Below are 21,190 nucleotides of genomic sequence, written 5' to 3'. Positions count from 1 at the left end.
ACTTGCAAAAGTTTTTATTGACAAGACGTGCACCTGGCAAAATAATGCTATTGTCTCTATTTGCTATTTAATCTGAAATTGCTGAAAACCGTTTCTAGGTATTAATAATACCTTTCATATGAACTATCATTTGCAGCTGATTTTCTTCAGGTTCCACCTGCAAACTTGATTATTCGTGAAATAATGTGAATTTTTACTCAAAATGGGGATTAAGAAAGTGGCTCCTGGACACCTGCTATACCGTTTCAATGTTGATGAAACTTCTGTCAGTGTTTTATAATGAGTCAACACACATAATAAACCAGGTGAGATGCTGGCAGGTCTATGGCATCTTGGTGCCCCCATACAAAATGGTAATCTTGGGCTGCTAACTTTTATTTTCTGATCTTCCCCTTGAATATTCACCAAAAGTCATTTAATCTGAAATTGCTGAAAACCGTTTCTAGGTACTAATAATACCTTTCATATGAACCATCATTTGCAGCTGATTTTCTTCAGGTTCCACCTGCAAACTTGATTATTCGTGAAATATTGTGAATTTTTACCCAAAATCTGTCAGAAAGTGGCTCCTGGACACCTGCTATACCGTTTCAATGTTGATGAAACTTCTGTCAGTGATTTATAATGAGTCAACACACATAATAAACCAGTTGAGATGCTGGCAGGTCTATGGCATCTTGGTGCCCCCATACAAAATGGTAATCTTGGGCTGCTAACTTTTATTTTCTGATCTTCCTCTTGAATATTCACCAAAAGTCATTTAATCTGAAATTGCTGAAAACCGTTTCTAGGTATTAATAATACCTTACATATGAACTATCATTTGCAGCTGAATTCCTTCAGGTTCCACCTGCAAACTTGATAATTCGTGAAATATTGTTAATTTTTAACCAAAATCTGTCAGAAAGTGGCTCTTGGACACCTGCTATACCGTTTCAATGTTCATGAAACTTCTGTCAGTGTTTTATAATGAGTCAACACACATAATAAACCAGGTGAGATGCTGGCAGGTCTATGGCATCTTGGTGCCCTCATACAAAATGGTAATCTTGGGCTGCTAACTTTTATTTTCTGATCTTCCCCTTGAATATTCACCAAAAGTCATTTAATCTGAAATTGCTGAAAACCGTTTCCAGGTATTAATAATACCTTTCATATGAACTATCATTTGCAGCTGATTTTCTTCAGGTTCCACCTGCAAACTTGATTATTCGTGAAATATTGTGAATTTTTACCCAAAATCCGTCAGAAAGTGGCTCCTGGACACCTGCTATACCGTTTCAATGTTAATGAAACTTCTGTCAGTATTTTATAATGAGTCAACACACATAATAAACTAGGTGAGATGCTGGCAGGTCTATGGCATCTCGGTGCCCCCATACAAAATATCCATTAACCAACAAGGGCGTCAGTAAGTAAACGTCGTATTTTATAGTATTTATTTGTTTTAGAACATATTATAGTGTTTATATGAATACCTAGCATTGTTATTCCAGTGTTTTTGGGGCTTTTTACGTGTTTTAATTGATAAAGTATGCAATGACTGAAGTGACCATCTTAATTTGGTCGGCTATTCAAAGGCTGCTAACTTTAGGTTGCTAACTTCACACACCTTATATTTTGATGGATATGTAACGTATTCATAGCATCGCACATAAAAAAAACAAACACTCACACCTTGTACTAATGTACTCCCTTGCGGGGTAGGCAGAGGTGCATTGCTGCACCCACTTTTCGCCAGTGTTATAGGTATTAGTCCCATAGCATTTCACGGGCACATCCAAGACCCGAGAACAAATATCTGTGTTTAAACAAATATCTGCCCCAGCCGGGAATCGAACCCGGCACCTCCGGCTCAGTAGTCAGGGTCACTAACCACTACGCCATTCAGTCGTCGTACATAGCACATCTCTGCTGGAAAGTGGAAAAGCACCCTAAAGCGAGGTGAGAAATATAAAGGGCTTGTAGGTTTCTTTTTTCATTCTGTGTCTGAGTGCAACGGAAATGGACGTGGATTGAATATGCATAAATTATATTTAATGGACTCGTGTGAATAAGAAATCCTTGCGAGTGTTTTTTACTTGGATTTCGAATTGTTCATCCATAGTTCACATACTTACCCCCTTATGCATAAAAAAGTTACTGGACGCTTTAGCTATTGATCTGTTTTGCCACTCTTTGTCAAAGAACAAATTGTTCTCTGTCAGGGAGTGACATAACAGTTCAATAGCTAAAGCGTCCACTAACTTTTTTTATGAATAAGGGGGTTACTTTGGTATTTTTAATGGCAAATGTATGCAAATTTAACTTTCATTTCTCTCTGTAATATAATTACAAAAGAATAACATAAAATGTCCTTTGAATCGCAGTTTTTCTTTCCTTGAAAACATGATTGCCCGTCGTAAACACGCGAGGTCCGCTATTTTAAGAAACCAGCAACTGAAATGCAATCTAAGCTACAATACTGCATGGCTAGAAAATGCTCGTGTTTCCCAAATATCTGCTTGGTATTGTAAGTTGTTGGATTATAACTTAACTAATGTTAAATCCCCCCGACATTCAACGCTAAAAGTCGCATAACTATTGAATGGCTAAGCCAATTTCGATAAAATATGGCTAAATAATAATCGGGGTAACATTATCTACGATCCGAAAATAAAATACACAAAAATCGGTCTACCAGTTTGAGAGCTACGCTATGACGGATAGATACACAAACTCACAGCTACGTTAATCTTATAACACTCCCCTTTTTGCGTCGGGGGTTAAAAGCTAAGCCATATTGCTTCACGTCAGGTGAACTATTGACTTAACGGTCGCGTGATAGCACTTTGTAAACTTCAGAAGGACTTTGAACAAATACATACTGTATACCGACGTAGTTTAATAAGGGCCTACGAAACTTTCGCCGTAATATTTCTTAACTTTCGTTGTTAGTAGTTTCTGGAACTTGCCTGACTTTGTTCCTTGCTATAGTTTATGGAGGCAAGTTAACGAAGCACTTTGTTTTAAGTCTTGTACCATATTTTAAACACTGCCTTAAGTCAATATGCCTACGATATTATAAAGTAACAAAAAAGGTATAGGTATAATAAAATATCTATGATGGTACACACACACAGGCGATCATTATAAATAAGGTATGTTGTCAGTCATAGGGCGGGCTGTGCGAATGGGGCTCCTCTCGAGTGACTTCTTGGTGGTTTTATTACTTCTATGACTCTACTTCTACTTCTAGCCAATCTTGTCACAACATTAAAAAACCCTAGGCTTGTGTAGCTCTTGTGTTTTTCAAAGACAAGAAAGCAAGCAGTAGGTACACTATTGTAATGCTCATAATTTACGTTCTGGGGTCAACGACTTCAAGTCAAGCACATCATCAAGTAAAACCGAAATAACTTTCGTATGAACTCATCAAATATGATAATTAGTCAGCCGCACACAAAATCAGCCCTTTTCATTTAAAAGTTGAAACTCGTCGGTAAAACAAACCCGAATTCCTAACAAGGTTTACTAATAGAGTAGTTGGAAACTGAAAGTTTTCTAAAACTAATTGAAAACCCGACACAGTCCAGTGAGCACAGGGACATCACACACTGGCGGGTCACTCTATACTGACGAAAAACTATAGGCCGATTCACACACTATTTAGTGCAAGTGTTAAGTAGACGTACATTGCTGAGTATGTATGGAAGATTCAAAAGTTTTGCAAATACTAAACAAAGCCCAGCAATGAGGATACCGTACGTCTACTAAACACTCGTCCTGAACAGTATGTGAATCAGCCTTAAGGAACGAGAGCTGTCGTGCAATCGGCTCGTTTATTCAACTAGGTAGAGTCGTGGCTCGCTCACCAGCTCTCTAAAGCTTCTTTTTTCGTTATATAGAGTGACCCCCTGGACTTGGGAATAAACAGAGCTCGGAATACAAACAATAACTTCTAATATACGTGCACCTATGTTTATCTTTTGTTTTGTTCAATTATTGTTATTTCTTATAGCCCTTTGAAGGGAGATATTATAGCTACGTATTAAATAAGGGAACACTGATTGACTGATACTGATCAGTACATAGGCATATGAACTTATACATAAGCACTACGGATAATTCTGGAGAAATGAAAAAGTTTAACTTACAAAATGTGGACACCAATTGACCCCATTCTTTTTTAATTTAATCAAAATATGTATTTATGTTTTTAGTTGGTAATATTCTGATGCGCTGTTAAATATACTACAATAGACGCATTTTTCCTGAAATAAAAATGACATATTATGTATCTAGCCTATCTGAAACCTAGTTAAACATTGTGAGATTTGGCGTTTCGACTTTCTCCGTGTTCGGCATCATAAGGGTCACAGTGACAGTTAAATAAAGTTCATTTTTCTCTCCACCTTTAGTTTGCAAGGTGCGGGTGCCTATATAAATAGAGTGAGTCGCCCGCGCGCCTCAGTTGTAATATCACCATGCAGAAATGACTAGGTTTCAGATAGGCTAGATACATAATATGTCATTTTTATTTCAGGAAAAATGCGTCTATTATGTAGTCTGAGCCTATCTGAAACCTAGTTAAACATTGTGAGATGTGTTTATTATCGCATGGTGGAGAGAAAACCAACTGTGACCCATAAGCTACTGATGAGTATATCAGTAGATAAATATTTGAATCTATAAATTTATAATGCATAGATTTCTAGGTAGTAGATATACTAAAAAGAAAGGTATAAGTATACATAAGACTTAAGTACTTCCTTATTATTCCTGACTTGTCAGAAAGTTATGGAAGGTATGTACCTATACATATAGGTAGGTATTATACATATGGATACACACAGTGCCTCTTCGAAAGCAATACTTATAAGTAATTATTGATCAAAATCTTGTTATTGTCAAGGCAATATTTTTAACATACACTAGCCGAATGAATGGAACCAGTGTAATACTTTGCAACAATATTTAAAAGCTGCAAAATGTAGAATATCGATCCAGGCCGCTGGGGCTCAGGCCAGCACATGCTGATTGCTGACTAGGGTATGTAATTCTGGACTGACCTCAGAAATGCAGCAGCCGACCCTAGAACCTCGTGGACCTGCTCAGTCAGCCCCGTACGACGACACGGCCTGCAACACCTGGCGCGGCATCTAGTCCTTGGAACGAGGAGTGGTGCTTGCAGGGAAGATAATTTTACTAAATATCACGCCTCATCAGCTACTGGAAAAGATTAGATGAAGGCTGTGACACTGGCGGATAACTAAGTATTCAGTTTTTCAAAACATGATGCAGGTCACCGTATTCATATTCTAGATTGACAAGTAACACACAGTCTAATTTTGTATTCTAAATAACTCGGCGGTTAACGAGTTCCTGTGCAGTCCTACTAGGAAAGAAAGTTATTTTATAAGCCTTTGCACCGATTTTGTTGGCTACTATCATTCTGTATCATCATGTGTGAATATTATGAGCCCTGGCAGCATTCCTTGGTAGATGACATCAATTAATAAAGATTGATTAACACAACAATCCCGGCTAAAATGTCTTAACTGGGTAAGTAAATGATCAGTCATGCCACCAGGATAAGTAAAATGTTCAGTACTTCATATGAAAAACATTAACAAGGTCACCTTTAGGTATGTTCGTCAATACTAAGGGCAGGTCCCGGCCAAAACCTTAATTTAGGCTTCGCCTTGTTGCAACTTCAAAGGTACGTAGGTACCTACTTACATTGTTGTAGGTTATGAATGTTGAAGTGTTAAGTAGAATACACAAAGCTTTCTGGTCAGTTCGATTTTAAAACCATTAAGTCAACCAAGACAAAACAAAATAAAATAGCTCGATTAAATAAAGATGGTACGTAAAGATGTTAGTTGTACCTGATCAGACCTGATGCAACGACAGCCAACATAGATAGACTCTCTAATCTGTGGAAGCAACAATCATGGTGCCGGGAACATGGACAGTTGGACGAGCCACCTCGAGCCTAACTTATCAATCAGACTTTTAATTGACAGTTCGCCAACAGCAGATAGCTTGCGGCTATCTATAGGTAAACTTAGGTAGTTAGCTATACCAAGAAAAAATCCTTGGACATCGATATGACAGTGGAACGGCGAATATAACAGGGACATTCTTTAAAACAAAAAGGCTTGTTGTTGTCCAGCTAAGGAAGGTTACCTACTTCAGCGACCTGGTATTGCAGTTCTCTCACGCCTTGTACTAATGTACTCCCTTGCGGGGTAGGCAGAGGTGCATTGCTGCACCCACTTTTCGCCAGAGTGTTATGTTAGTCCCAATGTAATAGGGGGCGGGCCTATTGCCATTTTACGGGCACATCCAAGACCGCAGGGAAACGAACCCGGGACCTTCAGCTCAGTAGTCAGGGTCACTAACCACTACGCCATTCGGTCGTCACAAAACTTAACCAAAATGGAATTGTGAAAACGGCACGTCTGCATCTTAACCAGTCAGTCTAAGTAGTTTCAAAAGATACAGTGTTGAAAAATAGTTATGAAACGTTTGCGCCAGAATCGAATTAAAAATACATTTTCATTAGAGAAGCCGTTTAGGCATGAATAGGTACTTTCTCCCTTTGAATTGTGATCCAAATGATGACCTTCGAAGTTCATAGAAATTTAATGACGACTGCCATTGTTTATTATCTAGCCCAGTAAATTGAGTTGGGCTACGGCTACACGTGATGTGATACACAGTACACAGTAGGTATATGCATGTTCCCAGAATAGTGGAAAAGATAATTTTACCAAAAGGTAGTCGTCTCGTGCAAGAGCACCGTTACTCGATTTATTCGATACACAACTAGTAGACAGCTGCTGCGTAGGAGGTTCACGCATTTTTCAACAAAGAGCTCGGACACACACTCACAATCCACTGGGACGTAAGGAAGACAGCTAATATGGTGTCACTCAGAAACCGCAATGACACTCTGATCCTGATCATCCGACAGTAGGATCATAATAAATTCGGTAACTTGTGAAACGGTATGGTATAGCAACAGCGACTTTCACGAAATCAGGAATTAGCTCAGTGCTTTCAGGTTGAACACTCGCCGGTGGGATTCACTTTGCTCACAGCCGAGAAAAGAAAAGACTCAAAGCTGGAATCTGCCGATGTGTCATGACACTTGAAAGATAGTGTCTGGGGGGTCACTTTATATAACGAAAAACTAACTTTCAGTGCACTGCAGCGCGAGCTATCTGTTTGTATGTATTAAACGTGCCGATTGCACGACAGCTCTCGTTCGTTCGTTTCTCATCAGTATAGAGTAACGCTCCTGTACTTACCGTGCGTCACCATTCCCATGAGCAGTCCAATGATCTTTAGGCAGTTTAGAACAAAAGCTGCATTAGACAGTTTCTTCAGCAGACATCGAAATAAAAATAAAAAATTCTTGCACAACTATCCCCAGGAGCAGTCTACAGGTCACTTTGGGCAGTTCAGAAGAAAGCTGCTTTAACAGAATACCCTACCTCAGCGGAGGCATCAAATTGAAGTGCTATAACACTTGTAGAAGCGGTGCACGTTACCCGATTTGTCGTCATCCATGCCGATGCGGCTACGGCGACTGCAGGTGGGTACTCAGGCTTCGTTGGTGTGCCCTTGTATGGCTAACATGACCAACCTTGGCAGTAAACGTTCGTCCGCATATGCCATAATCACTGATGAATAGCGCACGATACCTTCTAAAGAAGTCGCTAACAATTATGGCTGATGATGATGATGATGATGATGACCGTGCTAGCAATAGTGCAGGCGGTTCCGCTGAGCATAAAATCTCTTCCCAGACAGGGGGCGTTTGGATCTGGCAACCAGAACAGGAGTGCCAGGTGTGTGCAGCGATGCAGGTGGGACAACACAGCCGCCAGGGCAGGAGTGCATGGCTGGGTCTATGCAGCGATGCAGGTAGCACAAACCGGTGGCTAGGGCCAGGACCGGGTGTACAGCCGCCAGGGCAGGAGCGCATGGCTGGGTCTATGCAGCGGTGCAGGTAGTACAAACCGGTGGCCAGGGCCAGGACCGGGTGTACGCTGCGACGCAGGTGGCAAGAGACGGCGGCCAGCGCAGGAGCACAGGGCCGGGTGTATGCTGCGATGCAGGTGGCACAAACCGGTGGCCAGGGCAGGAGCGCAGGGCCGGGTGTACGCTGCGATGCAGGTGGCACGAGACGGCGGCCAGCGCGGGAGAACAGGGCCGGGTGCAGGTTACACGAAACTTCAATTTCACCAAATCGGCCTGCCTACCCTTCACCGGGTAGGTACCGGCGGATCACATTACTCGCCGCACATGCCACAATGTCCCAACATACTGAAACTCGGAGCCACGTGCTTCCTGTAAAAAATCCTATGACGGTCCTGGAAAGCTCCTGTTTGTAAAGCCTTACATCAGCTATAATAAAGTGCATTATTGTAATAGCAAAGTTTTTATCAACTGTTTTCTAAAAATATTAGATTGAGGGTAGAAAAATATATTTTTATTATTTTTTCCTGTATAAAATAAACATTATGCTTTACTTAAAGCGGTCATTAATGTAAGTATCTAGCTCAAGCGCCACTAGTAGGACCGGAATATGTGATCAATCATCACCACGACTATTGAATCGGACCCTACTGCGTGGGATAAAAACCCCAAGCGCCGGAGCATTATGACCAGTGGCTGAGCTTTTAAAAGCAGTAATTAATAGCATTTTACTCACGGCTTATCAGCTCAAACCTTCGTTGCGAAATCCTCAGCAATGGCTGCGTGCGCAGCAGCCGGCAGGTCCCGCTCCCCGACGCCACGTGTCGCGGCGGCCGCGCCCCGCGTCGCCTGGTCCGTATCACGCTGCTCCCGGCAGTGAGGACTCCGCAAATTCAATATTATATTTTTCCCCGTTCGGAGCGAAGCCGACGGGAACCGTGGCTACATTGAGCCATTTTGCCGAAGTGTTCACTTCAAAAATCAAAAACCAACTGAGGCGCGCGGGCGACTCACTCTATTTATATAGGCACCCGCACCTTGCAAACTAAAGGTGGAGAGAAAAATGGACTTTATTTAACTGTCACTGTGACCCTTATGATGCCGAACACGGAGAAAGTCGAAACGCCATATCTCCCAATGTTTAACTATGTTTCAGATAGGCTCAGACTACATAATATTGTATTACGCTAGTCTTTTCCATTTAGGAGTAATTTGGTGCTTAACTGGAACATTTTCATTGCTAGTAAGTGTATTTGTAAAATTTACAGTAGGTACAATAAGATTCTCACGCCTCAATGGACGATAACAACTCTGTTTTATACACATTTTATTTTTCCTATTAAATAAAACACACACGAACAGTCTCACTCCACTTCCACGTTTTAACAAAAGCAAAACTTCAAATTGAACGTACGACATTGAAACCTGAAAAAAATAAAAACAATTTAGGCCCGTACAGTACGAGCGCTATTCAGAAAACTGGATTATTCAGAGCTAGCTACACTTCTAAACACAACCCTATTGTTAAATATATACGTGAGATTATTGCTTGGTTCTAACAATATTTTATTCAATACGGCAGAATGCCAGTATTAAACTCTATTGTGTTTAGAGATAAGAGCTATAATGCTTTGTGGTACTGGATGTTGGATCAAAGGTCTGGTATAAAGATACGTATGGTTGGTTCCAGCCCTATAATTGTGGTGTGTGGGAATGCTCGCTGGTCTATTGATATTGAGATTTGTGGTGTTGGTCTAATTTTAAACCCCTTTATACAGCTGAAAGGGCAGATAAAAACATAATAATACTAATCGCGAAGAAATCGCGTTAAGGCGATAAGTCCGCCTTTGTTTACATATAGGTATACTGTCAACTGTAATGATTTATTACACAAAATAGGTACATTTTATGTAATAAATAATGATACTAATTGTAGTAAAAATTCCGTTCCTTGGTAAATGTTTTCTTATTAAATTAAGTATTTTATAAAACTAATGGCTTGCTCTTCCTTCAGTTCTTTTTCAATATCTTTCTCGAATAAACTAGAATTTTCCTGATAAAGGGTTCTCGTTTCTATGAGAGAATATCAAATTCCGTAAGAAAGCTATGACCCGCGTAATTCACTGTTCAAAGGCTCTTCATAAAAATGAGAAAACTTTATATAAATATGAATTATCGTAGAATTCCTAAGCGAAGATCGCTTTTTCTCTAAAGGAAAAATACCTTGAAAATGTAATAATTTATCGATAAAAAATAAAAAGTTTCATTTAACTAATTATTTGCTCTTAGGTATGTTTATTGGCTGATGATGAGGTATGTTTCATTTAAGATAATTTGTTCTATTAAAAAAATTGGTTTATTATTATATTATACTATATTTAACAAAACAAAACACAGTGAAAAGAAAAGTAAATCACAAGATTTCGTTTACTTAGAAGACGAGTTTTTATTACAACCAAAGTGCCCTAACGACCCTTAATCTCCGCTAAATCTCTCCAAATAAAGATTGCGAGACACAAAGCAGGCATCATAACAGTTATCCTTCAGCTAAGAGCTGTATTAAGGGCTACGCACACCGGGACGACATGACAAGGGTTTTTTTTTCTAATGGACATTCAACCGTAATGTTACAAAAAAATATGACATAGGTACATTCCAACTACAAAGTCCTGACAATAAAGAGTGCGCTTTTGCTAAGACTTTTTATCATTATCAGTTATTTACTTGCATTTAAATATATTTTTTAAAATAAAATACCGTTTGGGTGCGGCTTTTTAACGGATTTGTCTTTAAATAAATATAATACATCGATTAAATACGGTCTGTAACAATTACTTAAAATCCACTTCCGTTTTCAGGACTTTATAGTCTTACTGTAAATAACTGTGGTTTGAAATGTAGCCGTTGTAGGAATTTTTCTGCAAAATTACGGTTAAATGATCATTAATAAAAATTAAAATCCCTTGCAATACCGTCCCAGTGTGCGTACGCCATTACAGGACCTTGAGGGAAATACGAGAAAAAATCACTTACTTTCCTTCTAAATAAAATATGGCGACGATTCCTTGTCTGATTAAATAATATTTCCGCTGCGACAAGGACAAGTGGGCATTGGAGGAGGAAACGAGTCTCCGGGATTGTAATAATATGCCGGGAACACTCGCCCGGGGTTTATTTCTCTTGTTTTTGAGCTACCGTAAAACCACCACCAACGATATCTTAATATGAACTAGGTATATGGAGTGATAGTGCAAAAGAAACGTCTCGACAAAAAAACACCCTAAGGGCGGATTCGACCAACGTCGAGTAACTTTTTACTCACGAGTAAAGTACCAGTTACTCGCGAGTAAGCAGATTTTGCATTCTACCAAACCTGAAACCAAGATAACTAGCTTATCCCAAGAATAAAATGTTATACCGCCAAAATTGACCGTGTAACGAGCTTATCCGAGAGTAATTTTGTAATGGCGGCAGCAAATCAGCTGATTAGAAAACGGTCATAATGACATATAAACACATCTGTCAAAACATAAACAAAAGTACGTTAAAAGGCAAAGTCTCAGAATAACAACAGCGAATAAAATATTAAAACATAAACCATTTCATACTATTATAATCCATTCAAACTAAGTTGGCATGTCATTTCTATTGCATGCTTTGAAACGCAGCTATTTTTATTTTAGTTGCATTACAGTTTCGTTCCTCGTTCATTCAATTTAATCATGGTATAACTTGGTAGAATGCAAATGTACTTATCCTAGATATTTACTCGCGTATAATTTTAATTCCGGTATAGTTATTCTCGTGTAACGTGATGTTTGGACGAATTCACCCTAAATCTACTACTGAGCTCTTATTTTGAATTAGTTTGGTTAGAAGACTTCATTCATTGGTACAATGGTTAAGGTTATGTTTGTTAGTAAACAAATGCGGACAGTTGGCATAATGTTATCATCACTAATAACAAGATTGATTTCTAAGCCCGGGTTTAGAAAGTCTGAATCAACTACCTAAGTACCTAGGTAAGTATATAAATTTTTATTTCATCGATAATGTATGATGTCTGATATGATGGATCCTCTAGAAATTCTTCAATATAAGTACTTAGTACTTACGAATTTCTTTATTGTCACAACTTTATAACAAATAATAGGGCTTAACGCAAAACTTTAAGTAAGTTTGATTATTTATCAAAAGTCGAAACGAAACAGAAAAGTTTATCAGAATGGAAAAGATGCGTAAGATGCGAAAGTCTTTCGTTACGGTGATAAACTCTAGGTGGGACCCATAACGAAGTGAAAACGAACTAATTAGTGTCAAATTTAATTACAATGAATATTTGGAATGCATCTGTATAAAAAGAATGCATTTTTATTAATGATCGTAAGTTTTACTGCCAGTTTCAATAACTCTATCTATCGATAGCTGAAAGTTAATATCATACGATTAAGGTACCAAAGGATAAGGTACCAAACTGTCAGCTATCGATAGATAGATTTATTGAGACTGACAGAAAGAGCCCCTTATCCGAACGGAGAGTAGTTTGTGAAAATTGACGTTGATCAGAAAAAAATATATTTATACAGATTTATAAGATGAATAAAACTTTGACTTTGACTTTGGCAGTTAGACGTCAACACTAACACACCGTTCGTGCATCTGTGATAAAACGTGATAATGTCTAAAGAACAAATAACGTGTTAAAACACCCCATTAACTAAAAATTCTAATTCCCTTTTACGAGTGTTGCCAGTTTACAGCCATAAAAAGCGCTAAAGCCTGCTTTTGCGTCATAAAACCATTACGGCTTATATTTTAACAAGAGTTTTATACTTTCTTTGGCCTAATTTTGCGCGGAACTGAAACCTATTATTCTCAACCCTGACATGATGAGCGGAAACAGGAAATGAGGTACCTATTTAGATAATTTTATATCGTACTATAGTATACAGGGTGTTGCAAAAAGGGTATACAAAGCCGAAACCAGCATGTGCAGCATGTTATATCTAAGCCCGAAACTTAAACCAGAATTTAAAAATTCGCGAAAAAAATATTCATTTCCCATACAAACTTAGTTGGTCACGTGACTATTTACTATGGAGAATGAATATTTTTTTTGCGAATTTTGAACTTCTGATTTCAGTTTTGGGCTTAGATATAACATGCTGCACATGCTGGTTTCGGCTTAGTATACCTACCCTTTTTGCTACATCCTGTATACATACAACTTTAAGCTACCACCGCTGTAAGCTAATGTCGGCATTCAATCTATGTCTGTCTCTTTCTGATCATAACATAATGTACTGTCAAAACAAGGCAGCAATTCATTTAATGTTTACATTAGTTTAAAGTTAATTTCTGCAACTCAGCATAAATGTCAAACATCTGTCAGCTCCATACAAGTTGCGTCAGATTGACAAGTGAGCAACGCTGCTTAGCGACTGTTAATTGCTAATGTTCGGTGGTGGTAACCCCACTTTCTCTTATACACGTCCGGCGCACCCAACGTCGATGCTGTGCCAAAGTCTACAAAGAAACTGCCCTTTCAGTACGTAAGTATAGTAAGTACTACGGTGAACACTTAATTATAAATAAATAAATATGTGGGGATATCTCACACACGGCCATCCGACCCCAAGCTAGGCAGAACCTGTGTTATGGGTGTCAGACAGCTGATAGATCTACACAAATACTTATACATACCATATAATTATATCAACACATAATAAATATAAATATGATATAAATATCAACACCCAAGACCCGAGTACAAATATCTGTCTTTAAAGAAATATCTGCCCCAGTTGGGAATCGAACCCTGCACCTTCGGCATAGCAGTCAGGGTCACTAACCACTGCATCATTCGGTCGTCGAAAGTCACTGATAAAATTCCACCCTATTTAATGACATTGATCCTCTTGTAGCTATAAAGAGGAACTGGGAACGTTGCCGTTGTTAATTAAAACGCTCTTAATCCAGTTTTCCTGTGAGAATAATAATAACAAGAATGCTTTAATATTCCTGTACAAAGTTGATGAAATTTTTCAACCGTAAAGGTCTTCTTTGTCTTTTTGCGTCAGGCCGCACTGCCGCTGGTTCCTATGTAGGTTTAATATAGTTATGCAGTGAACTGACCCCTCAATAAAGTCAAATGTAAAGCAGCCTAGTAAGCCAAGCCACGTGACCTGCTACGTCACAAGCCAAGCCGGGAGGTGTTGCCGTACCAGCCGGTACCGCCCACTGCGCCTTGTATAAATAAGCCCGCCACAAGTTGATCGGCGTCATTTTGCTCTTGAAAATTGTAAGGCGTTACGCTGCCCGAATAAAAAGCGATTATATTGTGCCATCTGTTTTTTACTTCTCGCCCTTCTTTATAATCAGAAGTGGGATAAAAAACTCACAATGAAGCGCCGTTCTGCAAGAAAAGAAGACAATCGTGTTTCCGCGGTTGAAACTGCGTCTACGAGCACCAGCACCGAGACAAACTCCAACGAGGTTCGGATGGCCACAGAAGAGGAAGAAGACGACTCGCAGCCTGCCAAGAAACTACTGAAGGATCTTCTCGTCCACGAAGTTGACAAGGCTCTACGATCATTGCAAGAGGAAACACCAAAGCTGTGCCAATCTAACCTCCGTGCCGCTTCCTTAATACCTGAATTTGACCCTGAAAATGAAGACTGCACCATTACCACGTGGTTGAAAAAAATTGAACAACTCGGTGAAATACACGGATGGGATGACAAAACAAAGTCATTTCACCTACAAGATAAGTTACGAGGCCAAGCACGAAGATGGTACAACAGGTTAGAAAGTTATGATTACACGTGGGACGATTGGAAGGTTATGTTAATCCGAGCCTTCCCTAAGCATCGAGACTACGGTAATATGCTGGAAAACATGTTAAATAGAAGAAAATTACCATCAGAAACGATGACCAAGTACTACCAAGAAAAAATTGCCATGTGCTTTCGATGCAATTTATCGGATGCTGCTACCCTCTCTTGCATTATTCGAGGGCTCCCCGTACAGCTACAATCAAATGAGAGGGCTTATCAGTGTACACGACCTGACCAGCTATATGAAGGTTTCCTGTCTGCTCTTGATGACTACCGATATCCGACATTCGAGTCCCGTGCATTCAATAAGCAGCCACTGGAAAGAAAACCGTCAGCAGCCAATACTGAAAGCGATCCGTGCCCACGGTGTAAGAAGACCGGGCACCTGGTACGGTATTGCCCATTGCCAGATCTACGAAGTTGCTTCAAATGTGGCGCTCAAGGACACATTGCGCCACGGTGTCCAGTAACAAAGGACGCACCTATTAATTCAAGCAATACTGTCAAAAATATCCAACTCGTGCAAAATTATAGTGATATCTATATGAAGAGTGTGAAAGTAGATGGAACCTATGTAAAGGCATACCTTGATACCGGAAGCCAGGTTAATGTTATGTCCACTGAAGTCGCGAGGCTCCTGTCGCTGCCAATAAAGCCAACCCAAATCATACTAAAGGGATTCTCTGGTGGTATGCTCACCACCCGTGGAGAGGTAACATTCAAGCTGGAGGTCGACAAGTTAACCATCCCCTGCCAAGCCTACTTGACCGACATAAATATGAATAACATCCATTTGCTGATCGGACAGCCTATCATTAACCATGAAGGCGTCACACTGCTTGTCCACAACAATACAGCAGTTTTACAACAAGACTGTGATTTTTTGTCACAAATTGAAGTCACGGAAGAAAGGCTTAAATTTAATGTCGTAACCCACTCTAAAGAAACCTTGCCACCTGGAAGCTCAATCATAATGGTTGACATCGAAGGCAACAACCAGGATGCTGACGTCATCACTCCGGCACGCCACTTCGAAATGGATGGGACATCCTACTCGATTCCCGCCACGATCCTGCGCGGCTGCCAAGGCCATCTGAAGGTCTTCAACTCGGGGACCAAGGACATCCTGTGGGAGCCGGGAGTTGTCCTTGTGCGAGCTGAGATCTGCAAGCATACGCCTCTTTGCCATCAGGTTAGCCATAATGATGTAACTACTTCATTAGCCCATAATAGCGTTTTGTGCATTAGTCCCAGCCATAGCCATAGCCATAGCCACAACCATGACTCATCAATTGGGGGTGTCAATTTAAACGATATTGACGTAGGCGCACTAAGTGAACAAGAGCTAGATTGTTTGATAAATCTTTTGATTAAACATAAAACTTGCTTTGCTTGTAACTAGTGTTGCCCAAATTCAGTCTTGGTCTTGCAGTCTTGGTCTTGTTCTTGCGTTTTTGCAAGACCAAGACCAAGAACAAGACCGCGTATTTTTAGCAAGACCAAGACCAAGACTGACCGTGCAAGACTTGAGCAAGAACAAGACATAGCCTGCAAGACTCTTGCGTCTTGCAGAGCGCTATTTCACTGAGTAGTTAGGTGTAACAGTTCGGTGTATAGGTAAGTACGCTTAGGAATTCTATGAGATGCAAAAAACTGTATCAAAGAAAATGAAAAACTGGACCTATGAGCATTACGACTAATACCATAAACATAGCGAATAAAAAAATATCTATTAAAATCAAAAAGTAAACTTTAATAAATAGTAATAGACTAATAGGTAATTGCAAGACTTGCAAGACTCTTGCTGCAAGACCAAGACCAAGACCAAGACTGGGAGCGCAAGACCAAGACCAAGACCAGGTGTATTGGCGCAAGACCAAGACCAAGACCAAGACCAGGTGTATTGGCGCAAGACCAAGACTGGCTAAGTCTCGTCTTGTTCTTGCATTTGGGCAACACTACTTGTAACACAAATGAGCTAGGATGTACCGATTTAGTTCAGATGAAAATTAGCCTAAATAGTGACCAGCCCATACATTGCCGTCCTTATCGTTTGTCTTATAACGAACAAGCTATGATTACCGCTAAAGTGACAGAATTACTCGAGGCCGGCATTATTAAGGAATCCGATTCAAGCTATGCATCCCCAGTTATACTAGTAAAGAAAAAAAATGGCGATAGTCGAATGTGTGTAGATTACCGTGCGCTTAACGCTATAACTATTCGTGACCGGTACCCATTACCAAACATCGATGATCATGTTTCTAAGCTTGCCGGAAAAAAATACTTTACGTCACTAGATATGGCCCAAAGTTACCATCAATTAAGTATACACCCCGATGATACTCATAAAACTGCTTTTGTAACACCGCGTGGACAATACGAATATTTACGTATTCCTTTTGGTTTAGCCAACGCGCCATCTGTTTTCATGCGGTTAATAAATAAAATAGTTGACCTTGTAGGTAGTGACGTTAAAAGTGGTAACTGCGAAAGCGATAAAAAAACAATAGTACGGAAATTTTAGCATTCCTTGATGACTTGCTTATTCCTTCGGAGGATGTGACGTCAGGATTACAGTTGCTCGACACTGTGTTAAGAGTGTTCGAAACTCAAAACTTGCGATTAAATATGAAGAAATGTTCGTTCCTTAAAGAAAATATTACCTACTTAGGTCATGAAATTTCATCTGACGGAATCAAACCTGGCGCATTTAAACTCGAAGCGGTATCTAAGTACCCTCAGCCGCAAAACGTGCACGAAGTACGCCAGTTCTTGGGGCTTTGTAGTTATTTCCGTAAATTCATTTTTAATTTTGCGGCTATTGCTCGACCTCTTACCGAATTAACAAAAAAGAATGCAAAGTGGATTTGGGAGGAGGCACAGGAAAATAGTTTCCAGTGTCTTAAAATTAAATTATGCAATAAACCTGTCTTAGCTTTGTATGACCGAGAATTACCAACGGAGATCCATACAGATGCATGCCAACAAGGAATAGCCGGAATACTATTGCAAAGACAATCTGACGGGACGTTACGACCGGTCATGTATTACAGCCGAGTTACTAGTCGAGAAGAAAGCGTTTACCATAGTTATGAGTTGGAAACTTTAGCTGTAGTGGAATCATTACGTCGATTCAGAGTTTACATTGAAGGTATACATGTAAAGGTCGTAACAGACTGTTCAGCTGTCCGTGCAACATTGACAAAAAAAGATCTAATACCGCGTATAGCTAGGTGGTGGATGTCGATACAGGATTATGACATTGAAATAGAATATCGTCCCGGGGAGCGTATGAAGCACGCGGACGCGTTAAGTAGAAATCCGGTAGATGTCGCTAACATCAATAGGTTAGAAGTCTCAGATTGGTTTTATACAATACAATGCCAGGACGATAAATTAAAACACATAATGGACCTTTTGAGTTCCGGTTGTACCGACGCGGACATAGTCAATAATTATGAACTAAAAGACAACCGATTGTATAAGAAAACACTACAGGGTAGTAGGTTAGTGGTGCCTGGTTTCGCTAGGTGGAAAATAATGCAGATGCACCACGACAATATAGGTCATGTGGGCTATAAAAGGTGTTTAGAAATAATTAAACATGATTATTGGTTCCCCAAAATGTCGCGATTTATACGAAAGTATGTTTCAGCCTGCTTGCATTGTGCCTACGGTAAGGGCGAGTCTGGTAAAAAGGAAGGTAAATTACACCCGATACCTAAACCATCTCAACCGATGAATATGATCCACATTGATCACCTAGGCCCATTTTGCAGAACCAAGAAAGGTTATCAGTACATATTCGTAATCACTGACTCTTTTTCCAAATTCGTAATTGCCGAACCGACGCGTACCGTCAATTCAGTAGAAACGATAAGGGCGTTGAAGAAAATATTTAGTTTGTTTGGTTACCCAACGCGCGTCGTATCAGACCACGGAAAGGCCTTTACAAGTAGGTACTTTAAAAGGTTTGCTAACGATAAACAGTTTAGGCATACACTGAACGCTATTGCATGCCCTCGTGCGAATGGGCAAGTAGAACGGACCAACCGTACCTTACTTGACGCGTTGCGGACAACCGACTCTGGTGAGACGGCTAATAACTGGGATAATATATTACCGGATGCAATCTGGGGAATAAATAATACAGTGAACGCGACAACCGGTTATAAACCATATGATCTGATGTTTGCAAATCCTGGTCGATCTATTTGCGACGTAAACATTCCTGATAGACCGACAGACGCCATAGAGACTAGGCGTGCAAAGGCTGTAAAACGCATTAAAAAAGCGAGCAAGACAATGAAGGCACAATTTGATAAACGTCGTAAAAACGCGACAGTGTATAAAAAGGGTGACCTAGTTCTATGGAAGCAGGCACCAACAAGTAGCGCAAGTAAGGTAAAAACTAAACTGGATGATTTATATTCAGGGCCGTATGTTATCACTAAGGTTTTAGGAAATGACCGATATAAAATCCGAAGTATCAAAGGAGTTCGTGGTTATAAGTGTTTTGTTGGAACAGTGTCATCTGATTCAATTAGGCCTTATCGGAGCGTTGCACCTGCCACCGATAGTGCATCTAGCTCGGATGAACAATTGGAGACTGAGGATCTTATAGATTTACTAGAGAGCTAAACCTAAGCTAAATTATTATTACTATGACTAAAGCATGTTTTTGTTCCCATTGCGGGAGCAATTGTTGCAGGATGGCCGAATGTAAAGCAGCCTAGTAAGCCAAGCCACGTGACCTGCTACGTCACAAGCCAAGCCGGGAGGTGTTGCCAGGCCTGCGTTGCTATGCTCGCCGCGCCTCCCCGCCAGCCGTACCAGCCGGTACCGCCCACTGCGCCTTGTATAAATAAGCCCGCCACAAGTTGATCGGCGTCATTTTGCTCTTGAAAATTGTAAGGCGTTACGCTGCCCGAATAAAAAGCGATTATATTGTGCCATCTGTTTTTTACTTCTCGCCCTTCTTTATACATAATAATTTTACCAATATAAAAAATAAATAAAAATACTTTTCAACGGCTGAATAAGTTTTATGCTTGGACCATTTCCCACCACGCTGGTCCACTGCGGGTTGGTGGGTTCACATATCTAGATTTGCTAAATCTAGATATGCAGGTTTCCTCACGATGTTTTCCTTCACCGTAAGAGCGATGGTATACATTGTACTTAAGTTAAAAGAACTCATTGGTACATGTCAGCGCCGGGATTAGATAAAAAAAAAGATAAAAATTTATTAATTGTAAACATGGGTATATAAAATGATTTTACAAAAATATAGTAGGTAGTTCTCCATGCACTATACAGTACGTACAACTTTTTGCTTACACTTTAAAATTCATGCAAATACGATCGATCGAATCAGATACGATTCGAACCAGCATCTCTTGCGTGAGAAGTGGGCGCTTACCCGACTGAGTTACCACCGTTCTTATCTATCTTCCCCTCTGTCACAGACAAAATTCCTCTCTATACAAAACTATTTAATTTAACTTCTTTGTAGAGCGCTCGGGTCATAATGCAACGGTGGGAGCGCAGGTGATCATTATTATTAGTCTCTGAGAGGTGAATGCTCCTTCAGGTGCAAAGTTCTTCATAACTCTTCTCTTATAAGAGTAGAGCTCCCAAGTAAATGCAATTTTGATCGAACGGTTAATTCTTACGGCGTAAAGTAGACATACCACTCAATTGTTCTCGGTTGGTAATAATAATAATTATCTATAGAATCGGAGGATTTTGCTGAAATTTCCACTACTAACGTAGACGTTGTTAATTAAATACTGGTGCGGTCAGTTCGGGTAAATTTTGAGAATAAATCGAAGTTATAATCAGATTAGAAGTTTTTAAGATTCGTAAGTAAGTTTTATTTAGTCTTATTTAAATCCATCTTGGATTTTTAATTTCAGCTCTATTTATTTACGATGCAAACATTAACTATGCAGCAGAAGCAAGATTACGTTTTAAATTATGAATATCTGTAAAAGGTTTTGCCAAGCAGAACCTGATACTTACTTAAATCACAATTCTGTTAGAATAATTTACCTTGAAGAGTGCTTAAACTAATCTACTGAGATTAAATGAAAATGTAAATAGGTTTAAAGACTTCAGATTTGGCGTCCTGCCAAGTAGAGGCAGTTAGAGGCTAAAGTCAATGTGACCTATTTTTCCCCTTTAGCATCTTAAGCGCTCAATAAATTATACGATTATATATATATATATATTTATAGAAAGGGTGTGCGTTAGAAATGAAAAACAATAGATTTATTATTCTTAACGTTGTTTTGTACAAAATATACTGAACGGCACAAATCATGAAAGTGAATTCAAAATCCACTCGTAGTACAAACAGACACCTATACTATAACTTA

The 21,190-nt window shown here is 39.7% G+C and overlaps 2 protein-coding genes across 2 annotated transcripts in view; both read left to right on the top strand.

Moving 5' to 3' along the window:
• LOC105387477 overlaps positions 1 to 21,190 on the top strand; it is a 214,281-nt gene that overhangs the window by 95,720 nt on the left and 97,371 nt on the right. The window lies entirely within an intron of this gene.
• On the top strand, positions 14,195 to 19,763 carry LOC105393537. Its single transcript, XM_048621593.1, has 2 exons — positions 14,195 to 15,999; positions 19,522 to 19,763. The coding sequence occupies exons 1-2, from the start codon at positions 14,374 to 14,376 to the stop codon at positions 19,534 to 19,536; spliced, it is 1,641 nt and encodes a 546-aa protein (XP_048477550.1). The 5' UTR covers positions 14,195 to 14,373; the 3' UTR covers positions 19,537 to 19,763.

The sequence above is a fragment of the Plutella xylostella genome, chromosome 6 (assembly GCF_932276165.1).
Source record: "Plutella xylostella chromosome 6, ilPluXylo3.1, whole genome shotgun sequence".
NCBI lineage: Eukaryota > Metazoa > Arthropoda > Insecta > Lepidoptera > Plutellidae > Plutella > Plutella xylostella.
The sequence above is the reverse complement of the archived record's forward strand: the minus strand, read 5'-3'. Positions and strand labels throughout refer to the sequence as shown.

Coding starts and splice junctions, on each gene's coding strand:
- LOC105393537 (XM_048621593.1), top strand. CDS start 14,374: ATGAAGCGCCGTTCTGCAAGAAAAGAAGACAATCGTGTTTCCGCGGTT.